The following is a 25,842-nucleotide window of genomic DNA, read 5'->3' on the forward strand; positions in this document are numbered from 1 at the left end:
GGTTTGCCGCACGCTCCTTCCGCTTATTTTCTGCATGCTCTCGGCAACGAGGCTCAGCGCCCTCCCGGATGCTCTTCCTCCACTTAGGCTGTTCGTGGGCCAGGGATTCCCAGGTGTCGGTGGGGATGTTGCACTTCATCACGGAGGCTTTGAGGGTGTCCTTGAAACGTTTCCTCTGCCCACCTGGGGATCGCTTGCCGTGTAGGAGTTCTGAGTAGAGCGCTTGCTTTGGGAGTCTTGTGTCGTGCATGTGGACAATGTGACCCGTCCAACGGAGCTGGTCGAGTGTGGTCAGTGCTTCGATGCTGGGGATGTTGGCCTGATCGAGAACACTGACGTTGGTGCGTCTGTCCTCCCAGGGGATTTGCAGGATCTTGCGGAGACATCGTTGGTGGCATTTCTCCAGCAATTTGAGGTATCTACTGTACATGGTCCACGTCTCTGAGCCATACAGGAGGGTGAGTATCACTACAGCCCTGTAGACCATAAGCCCATGGTTATGGTCCCAGAGAATGTCATTTGTGACTTTGGTTAGGGTTATATCAGTGCTGTGAGATGGGTAGAATGGGGGGCAACAAACAGAGGGCAACAATATATTCTTGGGCAGGAGGGGGGGTGTTGAAGATGGGAAAGGAGTGAAAACCGAGATGTCAAGGGCAGGATTTTTGCGGAAGGGTGTGACGATGGAGGTTTTTGAAAAGGAGGGGTGCAGTGCCTGAGGAGAGGGAACCATTTACAATGTCAGTGTGATTTCCTGGCGTCAGACAGCTCGAAAATGACTTTCTCTTGATTTGTAACCAAACTATCCAAAGACTCTTCCCATAATTGACACCTACAGATCAGCCTAGCTGGGAGGGAGATCCAACACTGGGTCATTCTTTAAAAAACATCAGAGAAATTGTTGGTCGGCATTGTGTATATTTTCATCTACAAAAACAATCACCTTCGAACAGAAGGGACACTCCCATACTTTCCTTCCCTTTAATGTGATTTAAAGATTGTATTTTGTTCATATGTTATAGATTGCAACGTTACGAACAGAATCATGTCCTCCAACCTAGCAAGAATTAAACTTAATATGCATTACCCAACACGAGACAAGTGTCCTCTTTATAACACATTAGCATATCATTTAGGATGAATTGAATAAAAAAATTTAAATGGTTTTCATAAGCTAAGTTCCAACTGCGATCCTCTATTGTGGTTTGACAAGTGGGTGAAGTATACCTGTCGTAATATTCTCCAGCATACAACAGGCAGGTTAATCCAGTTCGTTCAGTTGAGGGGACACAGTTTGTTTTGCTGAGGGATTAGTTTGCTCGTGACAGTTTTTCCACCCGTGAAAATAGCGCAGAGTGATTCCACAGTTGGCTTTTGGTGAAGCCTTTTGTTGTTGGGACACAACTTCACTGTATTGGCATTCCTAGTTTGGACAGGTACGGTCTTGTATTTCGGGTCCAACCTGCCCCTGTTTTTTTTTTTAAAAAGTCAACATTCATATCCCACCAGACTTGGTTAAGAGCTCTGTGAATTACTTCACTTTGCTTCGTGTAAACAGGGTACTTATTGACTTCTCCCTGTGCTGAGAGAGTTTGCAGAGCAAACGCTGAAAGTCAAGAAATGACTGTGCCTCAGTTTGCGCTCTGCACCATCACGATTTATCGAGTTGCGTCTTCATGGCGATGTTTGCAACAGTGAAGGTGGGCAATAAAGTCCAACAGTCCACTATCATTGCTTTACACAGACTCAGTGACCCAAGGTTCACCAACATTTCCAATTTAGATCGCGAAGCGTTTCAGCAGTACTCAAACAAAACCTAAGAAAGGAAAATTGCACAAGGGAACGATGCAGCTCTGTTCCACTTATTCTGGTCAATAATGTCATCTCCATGGCCCCACCTAACAAATAAAAATCAGTGAAGATATGTTTAATTGTGCAGGCTTCCATCGAATGTAAAGCACGTGGTCATCCATCAACTAATAGCATTTTCAAGAAATCCTTTTTGGTTCTATCTGAAGGCAGCGTATAAAAATGTTCCTTGTTCCTGAACAAAAATATATTATAAATATTCCTGAAAGCAGCGCATCAAGTTTTCACTGAACTTCACTGATTCTCAGCAGACCCAGTTTCCGAAGTGCCTCTTTGCGGGATTCATCAGTTGATCCTCGGCCAGAAAACTGCACGGTAATTCCTTGCGGCCGAAATCCTTGCGGATTCTGAATTGACCGCCGCCTGCGTATTTCCGAAGTATTTAGTGGTGCGTTCTGCTGAGGAATCTCTGTGGCTTCCGGCTTAGAAGTGGGAGCTTTCACAGCAGCTGCGGCAGGACTAGACACGTGAGCTCCATTGGATACAGGATGTACCTTCAATGACTGACCTGAACCAGAATTTCTGACATTTGGTTTGAAGCCATTGGGCAAATCCGAATTGGTCTCGTCTGACTCTTTGACCAACCCTAGTTTGGACAGTGCCTGGTCTCGAGCTTGGTTGGACCCTGCTTCTTTGAACGACAAGCTTCTTCTTGGGCCATTGAGTCTACCTTTCTGTTGTCGGTCATCTGATTCAGCAACAAGGAGGCTTGTCGCGCCCAGATTGGCCAGCACTTGGGCTTTGCGCTCTTGAACCTTGACAGCGGCTTTGGTGATGGTGCTGTTGTAGTCCTTGTTGGCCATGGAGACATTAATGTTGGACGGAAACCTTTGGAGCTTCACATTTTTGTACTGAAACACTCGCCGGTCAGTCGGAGAGGTGGAACTCGCACTGTCACTCTCGTCGGTGAACGGTTTGCTTTCGGTTGGAGATGTCGGGGACGGGCTGCGATTCTCTACTTTTGTCTCTGCAATCTTCTGCGCTATAACCACCGGAGTTGGCACGGACCCGGGTGGCTTTGTCTGGCTGTAGAAAGCTCTGCTCGGTGCTATTTCACGCTCAGGAGACGTTCGGTCGAAGCTTCTTCGTTTTCTAAACGGTGCGGCATATATAGCGGGAGGCGGACTCTCCGGCTGTGGTCGTGGAGCTTTCTCTTGGCTGGCCGGGAACTCCTTTTTCTGAAGTATGTCACTGCCTCTGTCAACTAAAAGAAAGGGGGGAAAAAAAAGGTCATTTTTGATATGTTGGAAGATGCACTGCTCTAGACTTGACTATTTCCATCGCACGCCTGGCCAGCCTCCCACATTCTACCCCATGCAATCTTGAGGGCATCCAAAACTCGGCTGCCCATGTCCTAACTCGCTCCAAGTCCCGCCCACCACTGTGCTCACCAGCCTACATTGGCTCCCAGTAAAGCAACGCCTCGATTTCAAAATTCACATCCTTGTTTTCAAATCACCCCCAGGGCCTCGCCCCCTCCCTATCTCTGTAATCTCCTCCAGCTCCCCCCGCCCCAACCCCACCCCCCGAGATGTCTGCGCTCCTCTAATTCTGCCCTCCTGAACATGCCGGATTTTAATCGTTGCACCATTGCCGGCCATGCCTTCAGCTGCCTAGGCCCCATGCTCTGGAATTCATTCCCTAAACCTCTCCGATTCTCTTTCCTCCTCGAAGATGTTCTTCAAAACCTACCTCTTTGACCAAGCTTTTGGTCATCTATGCTACTTTCTACTTATGTGGCTCATTGTCAATTTTTTTTGTCATAGCACACCTGTGACGTGCCCTGGGATGTTTTACTATGTTAACGGCGCTATATAAATACAAATTGTTGTTGCTTTTAACAAGCTAACATAGTTAGAAGTTGTAATTACCCTATGGGATTTGATGGTGACTTCATTTCCTTACAGTCAAAAAATAGGAATAAAATTCTTTTGATCAATAAAACACCATTCATTTAAAATAAATCCATTTCCCTTGGATGTGTGACGGTAAGTTCTGCCTGACATACAGCAAATATCTGAAGACACGGCACTGATTTGCTCAGGCTGCGCTCCTGGCCGTTATGGGATGTCGTACCCTCTGGCATTGACCTCACCGTTGCTTGCACTGTCAGTGGGAGAGCACCTCGTCCGCAAATCGGGGGCTGGGTGGTGGCTACAAGTGGCACTGCAGGCATGTCTGTTTGGGCGGGGCCCCATGGCGGAGGAGCTGTTCGGGCGGGGCCCCATCGTGGAGGTGGTGTTCGGGTGGGGCCCCATGGCGGAGGAGCTATTCGGGCGGGGTCCCGTCGCAGAGGAGGAGTTTGGGCGGGGCCCCCACGGCGGAGGTGTTCGGGCGGGGCCCCGGCACGGAGATGGTGTTCGGGTGGGGCCCCGTCGCGGTGGTGTTTGGGCGGGGCCTCGGCGCGAAAGCGTTCGGGCGGGGCCCCATGGCGGAGGAGGTGTTCGGGCGGGGCACCATGGCGGAGGAGTTGTTCGGGCGGGGCCCTGTAGCGGAGGAGGTGTTCGGCGGGGCCCCATGGCGGAGGTGGTGTTCGGACGGGGCCACATGGCGGAGGTGGTGTTCGGGCGGGGCCACATGGCGGAGGAGGTGTTCGGGCGGGGCCCCGTTGCGGAGGAGGTGTTTGGGTAGGCTGATGAAGAGGCCATGAGGTAAGAGCAGGGGCGGGGAACGGGGCGAGGTGAGGACCGGGGTCAGGCAGCATCGGCGGGACTGGATTCCGGAACATTTTACGAATTCCGGACGACCCTGCCACCGATCGGTCCGGAGTATTCTGGAACTCTGGATTCTCGACGCTGCACCTGTATTATTAACAAAGGTTTAACAATCACACGACACATTAACAGTTCATCCACCAGGCTCACAACCACCTGCCTCATCATGGAACCCCCCGAACCCAACTGGCTGGGGTTTTATTGAGTCTTGTGAACATCACGTGACTGGCGAAGCCACTCACAATGCAACAACTCTACAAACCTGTGGGCATACTCACAGGTGCATATGTTACAGCAGTTAAGATGCACCGAAGAGGAGGAACATGCAGCCATTTAACATACCTGGAGTGTCATCTTTCAGTATCGATTCTACTGCCCGAGATTGGGTTGCCACTAAGTCGATGATTTCTTCATTTCCTGAGTTGCCCCGTGTCGGAGTGGCTTGTCCATCGCTCCTTACGCTGACAATTGAACTACTTTCCTCAAAATCATCCTTCAGTGAATCGAGTGTTGTCTCGAAGAACAGAATACACTCCTTTTCCTCGTGGGACATATAATTCATGAAGTCATCATCCTACAGGTAACAAAATCCAGCGATTAGGCCGTAAAGAAAACACTGCAATTTAAAAAAAAAATTATTTATTTGTTCACAGGATGTGGGTGTCGCTGGCAAGGCCGGTATTTATTGCCCGTCCCCAATTGCCCTCGAGAAGGTAATGGTGAGCCGCTGCCTTGAACCGCTGCAGTCCGTGTGGTGAAGCTGCTCTCTCAGAGCTGACTTTGTCGTAGCGGTTTGGTACAACCGAGCGTCTCTCTGGGCCATTTCAGAGGGCAGTTAACAGTCAACCACATTGCTGTTGGTCTGGAGTCACGTATAGGCCAGACTGCGTAAGGTCAGCAAATTTCCTCCCCTAAAGGACATTAGTGAACCAGATGGGTTTTTCCAACAAAATGATAGGTGGTCATCGTTACTGATTTAACTAAATTAAGTTCCCCAGCTGCCGTGATGGGATTTGAACTCATGTCTCTGGATCATTAGTCCAGGCCTCTGGGTTACTGGTACAGTAACATAACCACTATGCTACCATACCCAGTGTCTACACTGCAGCAATATTTCAATGGCTATAAAGCGCATTGGGTCCTGAGGTCGTGAAAGACACTATATAAATGTTATTTCTTTCTTTATTTCATTCATTCTATCAGATCCTGACTGGGCCTCTGTTCATTTGCAGCATTTTCTGTTTTTATTGCAATGATTCGGCTATTAATACTCTGCACATGCACCATGGTCTAGATTGTAACACTGACAACAACCAATCATTTAAATGGGTTATAGTACGGAGTACGGTAACACCCTCCTCCCACGAAGTGGACCTCTGGCCATCCCAATGCCTGCCCTCAGTCAGGAGCTAATACCTAGGGGAGGGAAGCATCTCCTCAAATCTCTCACCCCCACTTTCCATGCCTCATATCTCTCACCATCTCACCGAAGGGCACTGCTCAGCACTGAGCCTATGGCTCGCATCCCACCGTAGGCAATTCAGCCCATATCGTAGAGCCAGGTCGCTGGTCGTTTTGGATCCCCTTGCCACTGGACCAAGACCTTGCTCTGCTAAGCCCACATGGTGGCTGGTGTGCAACGGCCACCCCATATTAAAAGATCTCACGCACAGGCATCTTCTATCCTTCAAATTGAAGTTCGGGACCCGGAACGTCAGGACCCTCATGGACAACCCCAACAGCGACAGACCGGCACGCGCACCGCCATCATTGCCCAGGAACTTAAGACGCTTCGATGTCGACATCGCCGCCCTAAGTGAGACCCGGTGGGCAGGGGAAGGCCAGCTCAAGGAACAAGGTGGAGGTTACACCTTCTTCTGGAAAGGCAAACCAGAGGCAGAACGCCGCCTCCATGGGGTGGCCTTTGCCATCAAGAATGAGCTGGTCGACCCCCTCAGAGACTCCCCCGCGAGATTAGCGAACGTCTCATGACACTCTGACTCACCCTATCCCGGAACCCGTGCGCCACAGTCATCAGCGCGTACGCCCAACGCTCGACGCAACAGATGAGGCCAAAGAGGAATTCTACTCCAGCCTCGAACAATCCCTGTCCCGAGTCCCTGCGGACGACAAACTGATCCTCGGCAGCGACTTCAATGCCAGGGTCGGGAAGGACACAGACCTCTGGGGAGGCGTGGTGGGCAGAGAGGGGGTCGGGAAAACCAACTCCAGCGGTACCCTGCTCCTGACCAAATGCCGAGAACACGACCTGGTCATCACCAACATCTTGTTCCTGCAAGATTCCAAAATTCGTGGAAACCCCTCAGTGTTTGGACTCATTGAAAAGGAAATTCAATTTGGGATTATTAAACAGAAAGTTTGGGATCCTAAAATGCTTATGGAAGAAATCTACGAGTTTTAACCAAGTTTGGGATTTTTAAAAAGGTGAATGTTGGGTCTGCAAGAAAAGGGGTGAGTTCGACCTCTAAAAGGCCACTTTGGATTGGAGCTAAGCAAGCTGTCTGGGGATATTTGAGTTAATCAAATTGTCTGGGGAACTGTTTACCTTCGAAACCTGCCCCTAGAAGACATTTGCATTCCAACAATCAATCCAAGGAAGTACAGTTTCAATCCAAGCACAAAGACCCATCGTTCCCTCAGAGGGACAAGAACAAGGCATCGTGGCAACACCCTTGCTCCAAACACCGGCATTTGTTCGACGACGTCATCGTCCGAGCGAGGGACCGCAAGGACATGCGCATCACCCGCGCCATGAAAGGAGCCACCAACTGCTGGACAGACCACCGCCTAATCCGTTCCGTTATCAACATTAATATAGCTCCAAAGCGGCGATGGCAACAGAAGCAATGCCGCAGAAAAATCAACGCGGGGGCACTCAAAGACCCAGCTAAGGGAGCCCTATACAGCCAGCGCCTCACTGCCAACCTGGCAACCCTCGATGACCCCGAGACGCAGGGTGCCCACAGCGTTTGGTCTGGCCTCCAGGCCACTATAACCAGCGCCTGCGAAGAGACGCTCGGTCACTCAACCAGGAAACACCAAGACTGGTTTGATGAGAATGACCAGGAGATCCAGGAGCTAATAAGCCGCAAGCACGTGGCATTTCTGAACCTTAAACAACAACCCAACTCGGGAGCAACAAAGCAGCTCTACAGACGGCTGAAGGCCGAGGTCCAACAAAAAACCCACGACTTAAAGAATAGATGGTGGGTGGAGAAAGCACAGGAGATCCAGCAGCTGGCCGACAGCCATGACGTGCGAGGATTCTTCACCGCAGTCAAGTCCACCTACGGCCCAAGCACCCAAAGCCACTACCCCAATGGTGACCATGAAACTACCGGATTGTCATAAAAACCCATCTGGGTCACTAATGTCCTCTGGGAAGGAAACCTGCCGTCCTTACCCAGTCTGGGCCTATATGTGACTCCAGTCCCACAGCAATGTGGTTAACTCTTAACAGCCCTCTGAAATGGCCCAGCGAGACATTCAGTTGTATTCAGGAAGGTGGCTCACCACCACCTTCCCAAGGGGCAATTAGGGACGGGCAATAAATGCTAGAATTTAATAAAGTTGGTGGTACAATCAGAAAAGCTCGGCCCATTTGTTTAACCCACAGGCTCCCCATAAATTGCAGTGTTTATTTAAAAGACAATTGCAAGTTGAGGAAGGGTCCCGCAGGACATCGACCAGAATATTTTTGTCTTTTGCTGATTTTCATAAACAGTGAACCAAATTATTTTTCTGTGATTGCACAGAGATAAAACGATATCCCTAATTGTCTGGTACAGGATTGCTATCAGTCTGGCTCACCTTTCTCCATAAGTCAGTAGCAAGGGATAGTCCGGCCAATTGACTTCTCCGACAGCCTCTATATCTGGGATGCTTTTTGCAGTGAAACAATATCCCTGACAATTTTCCCTGCACTAAGATGCAAGGATGCTGTGTTTGCAAGTTTTTTTACATGGGTAAAATCTGCCCACTAAAGGTAGCTTATTTTTGCTTCTGTGTGAACTTAACCCTTAGTTGACTCTGGATTTACAGAGAAACATAGAAAATAGGTGCAGGAGTAGGCCATTCGGCCCTTCGAGCCTGCACCGCCATTCAATATGATCATGGCTGATCATTCACCTCAGTACCCCTTTCCTGCTTTCTCTCCATACCCCTTGATCCCTTTAGCTGTAAGGGCCATATCTAACTCCCTCTTGAATATATCCAATGAACTGGCATCAACAACTCTCTGCGGTAAGGAATTCCACAGGTTAACAACTCTCTGAGTGAAGAAGTTTCTCCTCATCTCAGTCCTAAATGGCCTACCCCTTATTCTAAGACTGTTTCCCCTGATTCTGGACTTCCCCAACATCGGGAACATTCTTCCCGCATCTAACCTGTCCAGTCCCGTCAGAATCTTATACGTTTCTATGAGATCCCCTCTCATTCTTCTAAACTCCAGCGTATAAAGGCCCAGTTGATCCAGTCTCTCCTCATATGTCAGTCCCGCCATCCCGGGAATCAGTCTGGTGAACCTTCGCTGCACTCCCTCAATAGCAAGAACGTCCTTCCTCAGATTAGGAGACCAAAACTGAACACAATATTCCAGGTGAGGCCTCACCAAGGCTCTGTACAACTGCAGTAAGACCTCCCTGCTCCTATACTCAAATCCCCTAGCTATGAAGGCCAACATACCATTTGCCTTCTTCACCGCCTGCTGCACCTGCATGCCAACTTTCAATGACTGATGTACCATGACACCCAGGTCTCGTTGCACCTCCCCTTTTCCTAATCTGCCACCATTCAGATAACACTCTGCCTTCGTGTTGTTGCCCCCAAAGTGGATAACCTCACATTTATCCACATGATACTGCACCTACCATGCATTTGCCCACTCACCTAACCTGTCCAAATCACCTAACCTGTCCAAATCACCCTGCAGCCTCTTAGCGTCCTCCTCACAGCTCACACCACCACCCAGTTTAGTGTCATCTGCAAACTTGGAGATATTACACTCAATTCCTTCATCCAAATGATTAATGTATAATGTAAAGAGCTGGGGTCCCAGCACTGACCCCTGTGGCACCCCACTAGTCACTGCCTCCCATTCCAAAAAAGACCCATTTATCCCGACTCTCTGCTTCCTGTCTGCCAACCAATTCTCTATCCACGCCAGTACATTATCCCTAATACCTTGTGCTTTGATTTTGCACACCAATCTCTTATGTGGGACCTTGTCAAATGCCTTTTGAAAGTCCAAATACACCACATCCACTGGTTCTCCCTTGTCCACTCTACTAGTTACATCCTCAAAATTCCAGAAGATTTGTCAAGCATGATTTCCCTTTCACAAATCCATGCTGACTTGGACCGATCCTGTCACTGCTCTCCAAATGCGCTGCTATTTCATCTTTAATAATTGATTCCAACATTTTCCCCACTACTGATGTCAGACTAACCGGTCTATAATGACATGTTTTCTCTCCCTCCTTTTTTAAAAAGTGGTGTTACATTTGCTACGCTCCAGTCCATAGGAACTGATCCAGAGCGATAGACTGCTGGAAAACAATCACCAATGCATCCACTATTTCTAGGGCCACCTCCTTAAGAACTCTGGGATGCAGACAATCAGGGCCCAGGGATTTATCGGCCTTCAATCCCATCAATTTCCCCAACACAATTTCCCGCCTAATAAGGATATCCTTCAGTTCCTCCTTCTCACTAGACCCTCGGTCCCCTAGTACATCTGGAAGGTCATTTGTGTCTTCCTTCGTGAAGACAGAACCAAAGTATTTGTTCAATTGGTCCGCCATTTCTTTGTTCCCCATTATAAATTCACCCGAGTCCGACTGCAAGGGACCTATGTTCGTCTTCACTAATCTTTTTCTCTTCACATATCTATAGAATTTAATTTTTAAAAATTCATTCATGGGATGTGGGCGTCGCTGGCAAGGCCGGCATTTATTGCCCATCCCTAATGTCCCTCGAGAAGGTGGTGTGAGCCGTCTTCTTAAACTGCTGCAGTCCATGTGTCGAGGCGCGCACCTTAAAGGAACATCGGTTGTAGTGATTGCACTGGGCTGTCAGGTGGGATAAGTTGGGCTACCATTGGACTGGGCTTTTCCCCAGGGATACCTTTCCCAGTCTCTGGCAGCCTGGAGAAGGAAAGGAAATTGGGGGCAGGCTTCCCTTCCTGTATTGCCAAACTAAACCTTGTAGCAGGTCTATTGTCATCATCTTCATCATTGGCAGTCCCTCGGAATCGAGGAAGACTTGCTTCCACTCTTAATATGAGTCCTTAGGTGGCTGTACAGTCCAATACGAGAACCACAGTCCCTGTCACAGGTGGGGCAGATAGTTGTTGAGGCAAGGGGTGGGTGGGACTGGTTCGCTGCATGCTCCTTCCGCTGCCTGCGCTTGGTTTTTGCACGCTCTCGGCGATGAGACTCGAGGAGCTCAGCGCCCTCCCGGATGCACTTCCTCCACTTAGGGCGGTCTTTGGCCAGGGACTCCCAGGTGTCAGTGGGGATGTTGCACTTTATCAGGGAGGTTTTGAGGGTGTCCTTGTAACGTTTCCTCTGCCCACCTTTGGCTCGTTTGCCGTGAAGGAGTTCCGAGTGGAGCGCTTGCTTTGGGAGTCTCATGTCGGGCATGCGAACAATGTGGCCTGCCCAACGGAGCTGGTCGAGTGTGGTCAGTGCTTCAATGCTGGGGATGTTGGCCTGGTCGAGGACGCTAATATTGGTGCGTCTGTCCTCCCAGGGGATTTGTAGGATCTTGCGGGTCCATTGTGGAGAAAGAGTGAATGCATCAATGGGAGTATCTGTAAACTGGACTGTCCCATGATCTGACCTGAAAGGATTCATTGATAAATACAGCTTTCAGTCAGAGGCAAGGAGGGCAGAGGGCAAAGGGTCTTCTTTATCAAAAAAGCCAGGAAATTATTGATTAAAAAAAGACATCAAATGCGACATTGTGATGATCGAGATTTCACGGTTACAGCATTTTGTTGCTATGACCCAGATTATAAACTCACTGGAGTTGAATTTGTCTCTTGCGGAGTCTGACAACGTTGACACAGAAACGCCATGAAACAAGCCTGTGCATTTACCACAGCAGAACCAAACAATCTGCACACAGAAAGTGCCACCTAATCGCAGGGATAAAATTGCAGCGCATTGACTGAGAGAGCAACTGTGTTATCCGTCTGTAATCTTCACTCCACAGACCAGTAAACCCAATACCATCGACCACAATAACATCGCTCCTTTCCTCACCAATGCTTGAAACGATTTTTTTTAAATTACAGAGCTTCCATTATCTTTCAAAGTGAATTAGCAATATTCATGCTTTTTCATCTCTGCTACCAGCAGGTTGGAACGTCTGCAAACCTGCAAAACTAAAATCGCTGCACTTCAAAATGAACTGGAGGTATGTGAAGCACTCTGCAAAGTCTCTGAGCGGTGGGACAGGGGGGCCATTTAAATTAAAGTCTTTCCTCCAAATGTGCTCAAATCCAGAAGTGGGGCTTGAACCTGCCACCTTCTGACTTGGAGACAAGAGTGCTGCCAACCGAGCCAAGGCTGGCAGGCACAGGGACATAGGAACAGGAGGAGGTCATTTAGCCTGTTCCGCCATTCAATGAGATCATGGCTTATCAGCGAGCTAACTCCATATACCCGCCTTCAATGCTCCCTCCAATTTTTTTGGGGGGGGGGATGCACGGCCCATTCACAGTTTCGTGCAGGCACAAAATTTAACGTTAGAAATGTTCAACACTCTCGCTAAACTGTGTGGCCCCGCAGCTTCGAGAGAGCATTGGCTGCCTTTGCCCCATATCTCTTAATATCTTAAAAATAGGGGCTTGACAAGGTAGATGCAGAGAGGATGTTTCCCCTCTTGGGGGGAACCTAGAACTAGGGGGCATAGATTCAGAATAAGGGGTCGCCCATTTAGAACGGAGATGAGGAGGAATTTCTTCTCTCAGAGGGTCGTGAATCTTTGGAATTCTCTGCCCCAGAGAGCTGTGGAACCTGGGTCATTGAATATATTTAAGGCGGAGACAGACAGATTTTTGAACGATAACATGGGTGGACCTCCATGTTAGGTGCCTGGCAGTTCCCTGTCTTAAAACAGGCGGGGGTCTCAAGAATATTTGTAGAGGTCAAATGGCACAGTTAAAACCGTGACGCTGGTTGCTTCTGTTGCCACCAGTTCCTCAACTCACCACCAAACCTTGATCAGGAGGGGACCATTTCCAGCAGTTCTCAAAAGGGTCCTTAAACCGCAGTGAGGGACGTCCTCACTTTTTTTCCTCTTCGTGTGTTTTAAGCCGCAAAGTCCCGCTCACCCATCACCCCCGTGCTCGCTGACCTACATTGGCTTCTGGTAAAGCAATACTTCTGTTTCAAAACTCTCATCCTTTATTTTTAAATCCTCCATGGCCTCGCCCCTCCCTATCTCTGTAACCTATAGTTCAAGATGGCATCGTCCATTTTCAGAGTTTCTGGGGATGCACACTCTGGTGGTTAGAAAGAAAGAAAGACTTGCATTTATATAGCGCCTTTCACAACCGCCTGACATCCCAAAGCGTTTTACAGCCAATGAAGTAGTCACTGTTGTAATGTGGGAAACATGGCAGCCAATTCGCGCACAGCAAGCTCCCACAAACAGCAATGTGATAATGACCCAGATAATCTGTTTTTTTTGTGATGTTGATTGAGGGATAAATATTGGCCCCAGGACACCAGGGAGAACTCCCCCTGCTCATCTTTGAAATAGTGCCGTGGGATCTTTTACGTCCACCTGAGAGAGAGTAGACGGGGCCTCGGTTTAATGTCTCGTGTGAAAGACGGCACCTCCGACAGTGCAGCGCTCCCTCAGTACTGCACTGGGAGTGTCAGCCTAGATTTCTGTGCTCAAGTCTCTGGAGTGGGACTTGAACCTACAACCTTCTGACTCAGAGGCGAGAATGCTGCCCACTGAGCCACAGCTGTCACTGCAGTCAATTTATTTGGCAGCCCTACTGGCCAATCACCAGAGAGGAAGAGGGTTGTGGATCAGCTGCTAATTTGGTGAGAATTATTTAGTTAGTCAATTCCAACAAAACCTGCGGGAGACAAACCTTTGACTCGGCTCAAAGTTAAGGCATAGTCAGTCGATTTTTACAGCGAATAGCAAATCTAAAGTGAAAAGTAGCTAGGGTACGGTAGCATAGTGGTTATGTTACTGGACTAGCAATCCTGGACGATTAATCCAGAGATGTGAGTTCAAATCCCACCACGGCAGCTGGGGAATTTAAATTCAATTAAAAGATCTGGAATAAAAAGCTAGTATCAGTGATGGTGACCATGAAACTACCGGATTGTCGTAAAAACCCGTCTGGTTCACTCATGTCCCCTTTAGGGAAGGAAATCTGCTGCCCTTACCTGGTCTGGTCTATATGTGAATCTCAAGGGCAATTAGGGATGGGCAATAAATGCTGGCTTTGCCAGCGATGCCCACAATGAATTAAAACAAAAACTGCTTGCTATTTGGGATACAGTATAGCAGTTGTTTTACATGTCATAGGATGCAATTTATTTTCAAAGTCTGACAATATACTATCCTGTGCAATCACCGATATTCTGCAAAATAGATCAGCTTCTTGACTTTCCATTGATTTATCCCAGGCACACTGTCTCACCAGGGCGATCATCAGATTGGAGAAAAGCTTCTGAAGACATGTGTGGAAGATACAGTTGCCATTTCGTATGACGGGGGCGGGGGGGGGGGTGGGGAGCATATTGTTATATCCCCCCAGGTTATCCTATCGTATAAATAGGTATTGGAACAAAGGAGGCTGAGGGGAGACCTTATTGAGGTGTATAAAATTATGAGGGGCCTGGATAGAGTGGATAGGAAGGGCCTGTTTCACTTGGCAGAGGGGTCAACAACCAGGGGGCATAGATTTAATGTAATTGGAAGGTTTAGAGGAGATATGAGGTGGTAGAGGCAGAAACACTCACCACATTTAAAAAATACTTGGATATGCACTTGAAGGGTCATTGAAAATATTTAAGGCAGAGATAGGCAGATTTTTGGGCAATAAGGGAGTAAAGGGTTATGGGGAGCGGGCAGGGAAGTGGAGCTGAGTCCATGATCAAATCAGCCATGATCTTATTGAATGGTGGAGCAGGCTCGAGGGGCCGAATGGCCGACTCCTGCTCCTATTTCTTATGTTCTTGAACCTATCGATCTCAGATTTAGAATCAACAAATGACTGAGCATCAATTGCCATTCCTCCTATGGCAAACAAACCGAGGCAGTCAAACTAGCTCGAGTCTGAACCTTTAGTTTGTTGTTGGCCTGGAGACGGTGATGAATCATGACACTTACGGAGACAGAGTTCCTCGACCTGGAGCTGAAGCCGCTGTCACCACTCCCCATTCGTCCAATGCCATGCGGCTTGTTGCTAGGCGACACATCGTAGTCCATCTCCGAGTACCTCGACTCCACGGGCATCTCAGGCCGGCTCCAGCCACTGACCGATGTGTGAAGGAGCTTTTCAGACGGAACAGACGGATCGATCAAACAGATAGATGCTTCCTAGGGGAGGATAGAAAAGATTAAAAGTTACAATCCGCAAGCTGGCACGGCAAATACGACGAAACATTTGAAAGATAAGTTTCTAAGGCTGGCCCCTCCCTCTCCTTCCCCTCCCCCGTCCCCGATACCCTGGTGGGTAAAGCGATCGACTAATGTCTTGTGGAGGAGATGTTAAACCGAGGCCCCGTCTGCTCTCTCAGGTGGACGCAAGAGATCCCATGGCACTATTTCAAAGAAGAGCAGGGGAGTTATCCCCGGGTGTTCTGGACACTATTTATCCCTCAACCAACATCACAAACAGATTATCTGGTCATTATCACATCACTGTTTGTGGGAGCTTGCTGTGCGCAAATTGGCTGCCGTGTTTCCCACATCACAACACTGACTGCACTCCAAAAAGTACTTCATTGGCTGTAAAGCGCTTTGGGTCATGAAAGGCGCTATAGAAATGCAAGTCTTTCTTTTTAATGCTGCACTGTCAGTATGAGACAGACCAGAAGATCGCCAGGTGCAATTGCCGGTCTGGGGTGAGATAAATGTTCTGAGAGTGGGTCAGCAGTTGGGAGTTGATGGCAGACTCGTGCCGTGGGTGGGGAACAGAGGATGTCACAGTAAATTAGAGTCTATGTAATGGGGGCTATGACCTGGGAGAGGTAGTAAATGGAGCGATATTCCACAGTTGGTTGGATTGTGCTGTAATGATATGTCTGCACCATCTTAACATCTCTGGTTGCAATCCTTCTCTGGCATGTCAACTTCATCCACTTTGCAAGAGGATGCTCACAGGTTGGCAGAGCTGTTGCAATGTGAGTGGCTTAGCCAGTCACATGATGTTTACAAGACTCAACAAAACCCCAGCCAGTTGGGTGTGGGGGATCCACAATGAGACGATGTCACAGTCCTGAAACGTTAACTCTGTTTCTCTCTCCACAGATGCTGCCTGACCCGCTGAGTATTTCCAGCATTCACTGTTTTAGTTTCAGGATCCGCAGTATTTTGCTCGTGTTAGTTCTGAATAGCAAAGTGTTGCTGCGAACTCTTAAGCAAAGAACCCGTGAAGCAAATACATTACAGCAATGTTTACTTGTTCAATGACATCATTTTCAGCGGAGGCTACCCAAACACCACACAGGCACACGCCCTAATCGTCCCTTTGTACTTTTCAGAGTTGAGCAGCAGGACATATTTCTTAACATACGGGATAAGCTGAAATGACCACGGACATCTGGGACCTATTTAGCAGCTTGACAGTGTGGTGTTTAGGCTGGTCTGGCTGCCCAGTGCCTGCCTGCGCTGTTGCAGCTTGCTTTCAATTCTCGGGTTCGAATGTTCAACTTCATCAGAACTTACACAGGGGAAGTGGGATGAAGAAAGAACGTCAAAACACCTCAAATCCTTCTGAGGTAACGTTACCACGCGCGGTTACAGCAGACTAAACTCTTTTTTATTTATTCGTTCACGGGATGTGGGCGTCGCTGGCAAGGCCGGCATTTATTGCCCATTCCCTAACTGCCCCTTGAGAAGGTGGTGGTGGTGAGCCGCCTTCTTGAACCGCTGCGGTCCGTGTGGTGAAGGTGCTCCCACAGTGCTGTTCGGGAGGGAGTTCCAGGATTTTGACCCAGCGACGATGAAGGAACGGCCGACATACAAGTCGGGATGGTGTGTGACTGGGAGGGGAACGTGGAGGTGGTGGTGTCCCCATGCGCCTGCTGCCCTTGCCCTTCTAGGGTGGGAGAGGTCGCGGGTTTGGGAGGTGCTGCCGAAGAAGCTGCTGATATATTGGCTCTTGTGCGGCATTCCCATTCTGGGAGACCGGGGATTACACTCCTAATTTTGGCTCCCTTATCCTGCCGGCAGACACCTGCACCATTTCTCGTGCCTTTGAGCACCGTGCAGGCAAACCTCAGGAGCCAGCTCATGGAATCTGAACTCAGAAATAGTTCCTGGAGAAGTTTATAGGTAACTTGGCACCTGGATGACCTGTGGGTCAGTGGCATGGAAACCGGGGTCCCCTGCTTCAGCTCATCTGCTGCTGAAGCCCTCATCCATGCCTTTGTTACCTCTAGACTCGACTATTCCAACGCACTCCTGGTTGGCCTCCCACATTCTACCCTACATAAACTCGATGTGATCCAAAACTCGGCTGCCCCCGTGTCCTAACTCGCACCAAGTCCCGCTCACCCATCACCCCCTGTGCTCGCTGACCTACATTGGCTCCCGGTTAAGCAACGCCTCGATTTAAAAATTCTCATCCTTGATTTCAAATCCCTCTAGGGTCTCGCCCCTCGCTATCTCTAATCTCCTCCAGCCCCACAACCCACCCCCCCCCCCCCCCCCGAGATGTCTGCACTCCTCTAATTCTGCCCTCCTGAGCATCACTGATTATAATCGCTCCACCATCGGTGGCCGTACCTTCTGTTGCCTAGGACCCAAGCTCTGGAACTCTCTGCCTAAACCTCTCCGCCTCTCTAACTCTCTTTCCTCCTTAAAGATGCTCCTTAAAACCTACCTCTTTGCCTACGCTAATTCCTACTTATGTGGCTCAGTGTCAAATCTGTTGTCATATAACACCCCTGTGAAGCGCCTTGGGACGTTTCACTACGTTAAAGGTGCTTTATAAATGCAAGTTGTTGTTGTTGTTGTAAAAACCTACCTCTTTGACCAAGCTTTTGGCCACCTGCCCTAATTTCTCCTTAGAGACATAGAAATTTACAGCGCAGAAGGAGGCCATTTCGTCCCATCGTGGCCTCACCGGCTGACAAAGAGCCACATGGCCCTCGGTCAGCAGCCCTGAAGGTTACATATAAACCTATGAACAATGGCGGAAAGGCAAAGAGCACCCGGCCCAACCAGTCCACCCCACACAACTGTGACACCCTTTATACTAAAACATTCTACACTCCACCCCAACCGGAGTCATGTGATCTCCTGCGAGAGGCAAAAACTAGATTAAAAACCCAGGCCAATTTAGGGAGAAAAAATCTGTGAAAATTCCTCTCCGACCCATTCCAGGCGATCAAAACTAGTCCAGGAGATCACCCTGGCCGTATTCGATTCCCTGCAGTACTTACCATTATATCTGTGCCGTCCAACAAAAGGTAATAGAAGCATAGAAACATAGAAACATAGAAACATAGAAACATAGAAACATAGAAAATAGGTGCAGGAGTAGGCCATTCGGCCCTTCTAGCCTGCACCGCCATTCAATGAGTTCATGGCTGAACATTCAACTTCAGTACCCCATTCCTGCTTTCTCGCCATACCCCTTGATCCCCCTAGTAGTAATAGAAACATAGAAAATAGGTGCAGGAGTAGGTCATCCAGTCTAATCCCAACTACCAGCTCTAGGTCTGTAACCCTGCAGGTTACGGCACTTTAAGTGCCCATCCAACCATCTCTTAAAAGTGGTGAGGGTTTCTGCATCCACCACTCTTCCAGGCAGCGAGTTCCAGATCCCCACAACCCTCTGCGTAAAGAAGCCCCCCCTCAAATCCCCTCTAAACCTTTCACCAACTTAAAACTATGTCCCCTCGTAATAGACCCCTCCACCAAGGGAAATAGACCCTTGCTATCCACTATGTCCAGACCCCTCAATATTTTGTACATCTCGATGAGGTCTCCTCTCAACCTCCTCTGTTCCAATGAGAACAAACCCAGCCTATCCAATCTGTCCTCATAACGAAGATTCTCCATTCCAGGCAGCAGCCTAGTCAACCTCCTCTGTGGCTCGGTGTCAAATCTGTTGTCTACAATATTCCTGCGAAGCGCCTTGGGATGTTTTATTACGTTAAAGGCGCTATATAAATGCACCTTCTTGTTGTTGTTGTCGTCAAGGGTTACATTCTGAAACCCAGCCGCTTCTATTTTCATTTATTTTGGTTCGCTCCTCTTTGTCGCCCTCCTCTCCAGGGAGCAGTAACTTATCCCGCAGCATTGTTCCCTGGGCTGCTCTCTGCTGCCTCACCCAAGTGCCCATTCTTCATGTACGGGTCGGGACTCTGAACGTTGACAGCTCATTTCAGCCCTGAATATGGTGAGGCTACCTTTTCATACAAGTCCGCAACCAGAGAGCAGTAGCAGTGGCTCAGGGAATGCAAAAAAACACTGGATACTTGCATTAAATCAAATAGTTTCAACTATTGTGTAGCCTCGACCGTCAATTGTCAAGGGAATACCCTTACTTCAACGCCCTCCCTCTCTGGCAGAATTTCCTGTCTGCGAGTTAGCCTTTTGTTTAGACGCGGCAGAATTTGACGCAGTGGCAACAACTCCCGCACGGGCTCCTTGGTGACTCCCTTCTCCCCATCAAGCACCTGGGGATATTTTTTTTGCAATGCTAAACGTTACGGGCTCGATGCCCCGGAGGTCTTGCGGCCCTGGGAACAGTTTGAAGCGGTCCGTTTTTAACATGTTATTGCAAACCCAGCAGTCCCCGGCAAAAACAATTTGCAGAAAACAGGCTAAAAATATCCACCGCCCCCAGAATGTAAAGACGTTAAGCTGCCAATTTCCATTAAAAATACTAAATGGATGAAGCTGCTTAAAAACAACAGACTTTACGGCTGAAAGTTGGAACGGTGGCAACCAATGTTCCCTTTCGTGGTTTTTTGGGGGAGCGTGGCCTCTTTAGGAGGTTGCACGGACCATTTACAATTTCGCGCATGTGTGGTTTTTCCCGTTTAAAAGCCGGTGAGCCGGCTGGGCGGGACCTCCAGAGCACTGCAAGGCCACGCAGCCGAAAGCGAACATTGGTGGCAACCCCCTAACAGGCAGACCTGTCCTCACTTGGCATTCAAAGACCTGGGGCTGGAAATTCGGGTCCGGCCATTTTGCAGCGTTATCCATGGCGGGGCGGTAAGTGTTAGCGCCCTCTAGAGGTTTGCTCCTCCTCCCTCCCTTTCAATCGCCAACGGAAGGTGGGACCGCCTGGTTTCTCCGGCGTGTTTAGGGGTGGACGCTAAACGAGGTGGATGCACCTAACTGTGCAAGCGGGCCATTGCACCGTGGCTGACATCACGAGCCGAGTGAACGCACGGGCCGAGGCGGTCGCGTTTTGCGCCGACACAAAATCGGCAGCAAATTTCCCCACGGGGGCGCCACAAGCTGCACGGTCGGGTGGCTGTAAGCAATCCGAGACGCATTACCGCCCCTCCGGGGTGCTAACAGAGGCGCTATACAACCGAATTTCCAGCCGTTACTCTTTCCAGCAGGTTAGTGATCAGGAGCAGGAGAGCTGGGGGAAGTTTGTTGTATCGCGGCATATCAGCAGAGAGGGGCAACTTAGATAAGGACAGATCAAACAAAAACACCTCTAGACTTCTCAGGACAACTCTACCTCCCATTCCTTTCTATTACGAGACTGCCAACTGGTCTGTTGAATCACAAGCTGTAATGCAGCGTTGCCTATTTAGAAAGAACGTTACAATTTAACTAAAAGAACTTGCATTTCTATAGCGCCTTTCACGACCTCATGATGTCCTGAAACGTTTCTCAGCCAATTAAGTACTTTTTGAAGTGTAGTCACTGTTGTAATGTAGAAATGCGGCAGCCAACTTGCGCACAGCAAGCTCCCACACACATAAATGTGATAATCACCAGATAATCTGTTTTAATGGTGTTGATTTAATATGAGCCAGGACACCGGGGATAACTCCCCTGCCCTTCTTCGAAATAGTGCCATGGGATCTTTTATGTCCACCTGAAAAGGTAGACAGGGCCTCGGTTTAACGTCTCATCCGAAAGGCAGCACCTCCGACAGTGCAGCACTCCCTCAGCACTGCACTGGGAGTGTTAGCCTAGTTTTTTGTGCTTGAACCCACAACTTTCTGACTCTGAGGCGAGAGTGCTACCCACTGAGCCACAGCTGACACCTCAACAGTGACAGTAAATACACCCACAAAGGAAAAACAATAAGAAAATGGATCAAACCTAGACAGGATAGAGTAAATCAGTCTCTCGGTCAGTATTTACAACTACTGGTGCCCCAAAAAATTGATAGCCTTGAAATCTTGACTAAATGTAGGTGATGTTTTTACATGGCGATTTATGAAACAAGGGCGTGTATTGATACACCCACGTTCATTTTGAACCAATAGACAAGTTAAAGAATGAGAGGCCACACCAATAGCACTTTGACAAAAAAAATTAAGCAGTTAAGTGAAGAAATCTGGTATTTCTTTGAGCCAATTTTCTCCTCTCATAACAAAAACAGATTATCTGGTCATTATCACATTGCTGTTTGTGGGAGCTTGCTGTGCGCAAATTGGCTGCTGCGTTTCCCACATTACAACAGTGACAACAGTCCAAAAGTACTTCATTGGCTGTAAAGCGCTTTGAGACGTCCAGTGGTCGTGAAAGGTGCTATAGAAATACAAGTCTTTCTTTCTCCTGAAGGTGCGCTGACTGCTGAATAGTTCGACAGGCATTGGACCATGTCGCTGCCCAAGTCAACAACTTGAATCTATGTGGAGCCGTTAATGTAGCCAAGCGCCCTGAGGCACTGCATAGCTTCCTGTACGGGCCGAGACAGCTAGTGCTGGCAGGATATTCAACGGCCGCAGCCAACTGTAGCCTCACCTGACGCTCACACACACGCACTTTCCAGCAACAGTCTCTGGATTAGTATTAGGAGCAGGAGCCCGGGCCAATTTCCGCCTTCAGAACCCAAGCTTCAAGCTATCACAGCACCCACCGAGCCTTCGGTTCTGTGTGGCTCTATTCCAAACTGTTCTTAGCAACTGAGCCATTGCGAGACTGGGTTAAGCTTGGGTTTAAAACAGTGAGTGTTGACGCTTCTGCTCTTGTTCCGTGTCACTGGGAATGTTGACATCAGTGGGAGCTGGCCTTGACGAGTTACTGAGCCTGCCAACGGGAGAATGGTGATTAACGTCAGCAAGCGCACGGCCTAATGCCTGGGTCATGTCAACTGTGTTAATTCAGGTCCCTCAAACAGTCAGCGTGACACCACATTCACAGGTGCTCTACTCGGAACTCCTTCACGGCAAACGAGCCCCAGGTGGGCAGAGGAAACGTTTCAAGGACACCCTCAAAGTCTCCCTGATAAAATGCAACATCCCCACCGACACCTGGGAGTCCCTGGCCAAAGACCACCCTAAGTGGAGGAAGAACATCCGGGAGGGCGCTGAGCACCTCGAGTCTCGTCGCCGAGAGCATGCAGAAACCAAGCGCAGGCAGCGGAAGGAGCGTGCGGCAAACCAGACTCCCCACCCACCCTTTCCTTCAACCACTGTCTGTCCCACCTGTGACAGGGATTGGAATTCCCGTATTGGACTGTTCAGCCACCTGAGAACTCACTTTTAGAGTGGAAGCAAGTCTTCCTCGATTTCAAGGGACTGTCTTTGATGATGACATTCACATTGTAAGGTAGAGATATAGGCCGGAGTGTTATCTCGGTGGTGGGTAGGGAGCGGGGCAGGGGGGGTGGGGGGACTGGATTGTGGGCGAGAAACCCTGGAGAATGGGGGTTTGATCGCCCGCAGGTAAGCTTTTTGGGCCTGGATGTGCTCGCTGACCTACTTCGGCTCCTGGTTAAGCAACGCCTCGATTTTAAAATTCTCACCCTTGTTTTCAAATCCCTCCATGGCCTCGCCCCTCCCTATCTCTGTAAACTCCTCCAGCCCCACAACCCCTCTCGAGTTATCTGAGCTCCTCTAATTCTGGCCTCCTGAACAACCCCAATTATAATCGCTCCACCATCGGTGGCCATGCCTTCAGCTGCCTGGGCCCCAAGCTCTGGAATTCCCTCCCTAAACCTCTCCACCTCTCTACCTCTCTTTCCTCCTTTAAGACGCTCCTTAAAACCTACCTCTCTGACCAAGAACGGCCCTAATTTCTCCTTATGTGGCTCAGTGTCAATTTTTGTTTGATCACGCTCCTGTGAAGCGCCTTGGGACGTTTTACTAAGTTAAAAGGCACTATACAAATGCAAGTTGGTGTTGTTGTTGTTAGATTTCCCTGGAACCCATCTGAGGAAGTGGCGGTCCTTTTAATGCTCCCCTACAGCGGCATATCTGGGATGAGCATTTCAGGCCTAGAGTGGGGGTTCAAGGGGCAAAATCTGGCCTCACCACTTTGTGACTCTATGCTTCGGAGCAGTGCTGGACTGTGTCACCGCATTGCTGACAGAAGCTATGCTTTCAGCGCCTTAGAACATAAGAACATAAGAACATAAGAAATAGGAGCAGGAGTTGCCCATACGGCCCCTCAAGCCTGCTCCATTATTTAATACGATCATGGCTGATCCAATCATGGACTCGGGTTCACTTCCCTGCCCGCTCCCCATAACCCCTTGTTCCCTTATCGGTTAAGAAACTGTTAAGCGCCTTGTTGGTGGCCCTGATATACAGCCCCACTTGTGGGCCCAGGGGCAGCACGGGCCCAGCCCACACTGCGATATGTGTGTGCACTAGGTCCGTGCAGCAGAGCTGGTCTCTAGTCGTCTTGGTTAACCCTTGCCACTGGACCAAGACCTCGCTCTGTCAAGCCCGTGTGGTGGCTGGTGTGCAACGGTCACCCATCATCGTAAGCAGTCCCTCGGAACCGAGGAAGACTTGCTTCCACTCTTAAAATGAGTCCTTAGATGGCTGAACAGTCCACCACACATTAAAAGAATCCACGCACAGGCATCTTCCACCCTTCGACATGTAGCTCGGGACCTGGAATATTACGTCCTTCATTGAAACACCTGTGAACTCAGCCCTTTTTGGCGTGGAAGCAAGTCATCCTCGATATGAGGGACCACCTATGATGATGACGACTCCAGTAATTCATTGGTGCGGATTATTACAACACGAGAAGCAGTGAGAATAAATAATGCAGAGCGATTATGGAATGAATACTCCATGTTATGGACAGTGTTTATTATCAGTCCTTAGCAACCTCACTGGATCACATCGCATTCTTGTGCCATTATCAGCCGTCCATTGTTCCTGCTGGATATGACAGAGAAAGATTATGTCAACAATGAATTAGCTTCATTCATTTTTTAAAAGTGCAACCTGTTTATATAACCCAGGGAGTTCGACATTCTGGGTAGTCTGATGCCACCAGGAACAGGCAGCTTAGTGGCTGATGGAATATTAATTCATAACTCTAACCGATCATCATCATAGGCAGTCCCTCGGAATCGAGGAAGGCTTGCTTCCTCTCTTAAAATGAGTCCTTAGGTGGCTGAACAGTCCAATACGAGAACCACAGTCCCTGTCATAGGTGGGACAGATCATATCATCATAGGCAGTCCCTCGGAATCGAGGAAGGCTTGCTTCCGCTCTTAAAATGAGTCCTTAGATGGCTGAACAGTCCAATACGAGAACCACAGTCCCTGTCACAGGTGGGACAGATCATATCATCATAGACAGTCCCTCGTATCGAGGATGACTTGCTTCCACGCCAAAAAGGGCTGAGTTCACAGGTGTTTCAATGAAGGACCTAATATTCCAGATCCTGAACTACATGTTGAAGGGTGGAAGATGCCTGTGTGTGGATTTTTTTAACGTGGGGTGGCCGTTGCACACCAGCCACCACACGGGCTTGACAGAGCGAGGTCTTGGTCCAGTGGCAAGGGTTAACCAGGATGACTGGAGACCAGCTCTGCTGCACGGACCTAGTGCGCGCACATATCGCAGTGTGGGCTGGGCCCGTGCTGCCCTTGGGCCCCTGGCCCCGAACTCAGGCCTCCCCTGCGCCCCGATCACATCCCTCCACAGTCTCTCGCTGGCACCCAAGAATGATGCGTGTGTGTTATACGGTGCTTGGCTATTGAACGAAGGACGCAGTCATTTGGAGGGCCTGCAAGGTCGCGTCCCTTCCTGGGTTAGCAACCAGCACCTCACCATAATTCGACGAGCCCATGTCAACTCCGACTGGCCTCAGAAGCAGACCTGGTCCCGGTTGATTGTGGCCGGTTCAACCACACAGTAATGGTGATTGTACGGCAGATGCCGGTAATGGGCGGGTCACCACAGCCAGCACCAATATACCAGGTAGAAGATACCGGCAAAGAGTGAAGTCAGCAAGGTCCAGGTCGGTGATTCAAGCATGGGCAGATGCAGCAGGAGCGGCGAGGTCGGGGCAAAGGAGCTGGGACAGACAGTGGTTGAGGGAAGGGGTGGGTGGGACTGGTTTGCCGCACGCTCCTTCCGCTGCCTGCGCTTGGTTTCTGCATGCTCTCGGCGACGAGATTTAAGGTGCTCAGCGCCCTCCTGGATGCTCTTCCTCCACTTGGGGCGGTCTTGGGCCAGGGACTCCCAGGTGTCGGTGGGGATGTTGCACTTTATCAGGGAGGCTTTGAGGGTGTCCTTGTAACGTTTCCTCTGCCCACCTTTGGCTCATGTACCATCCCAGTGAATCTAGGCTGCACCATTTTCGTGCCTTTACATCCTTTCCAGAACGGGGCGCTGTTTCTAATCTTTTCTCCCCGAGCAATGCCGATTACACACAAACTGCGACACAAAAATTAAAATATTGTATCATATTCTGCAGCTTTGTGCATAGTGGCTTGTTCTGATTTGAAGGCAGTCCATCTATTTAGACCTATCTTTATGACCTGAAGCGCTGTCACACGTGGATTTCAAATGGAAAACTGCGTATGCGCAAATATTAGAATGGGCCACGCAGCCCCTTAAAGGGGCACCGAATCAAAAAT

At 49.3% G+C, this 25,842-nt stretch overlaps 1 protein-coding gene across 1 annotated transcript in view; it reads right to left on the bottom strand.

Annotated features, from left to right (window-relative positions):
* Positions 1-358: 358 nt before the first annotated feature.
* The window catches only part of LOC139277941 (proline and serine-rich protein 2), a 69,279-nt gene continuing 43,795 nt past the window's right edge, over positions 359-25,842 (bottom strand). The window contains exons 2-4 of the mRNA XM_070896563.1: positions 14,970-15,179; positions 4,926-5,157; positions 359-3,073 (exon numbers count right to left, since the gene is read on the bottom strand). Of these exons, the coding sequence (XP_070752664.1) occupies positions 2,094-3,073; positions 4,926-5,157; positions 14,970-15,095 (1,338 nt within the window). The 5' untranslated portion in view covers positions 15,096-15,179 and the 3' untranslated portion in view covers positions 359-2,093. The remainder of the gene's footprint in view (positions 3,074-4,925; positions 5,158-14,969; positions 15,180-25,842) is intronic.

The sequence above is a fragment of the Pristiophorus japonicus genome, chromosome 13, assembly GCF_044704955.1.
Source record: "Pristiophorus japonicus isolate sPriJap1 chromosome 13, sPriJap1.hap1, whole genome shotgun sequence".
NCBI classification, from domain to species: Eukaryota; Metazoa; Chordata; class Chondrichthyes; family Pristiophoridae; genus Pristiophorus; species Pristiophorus japonicus.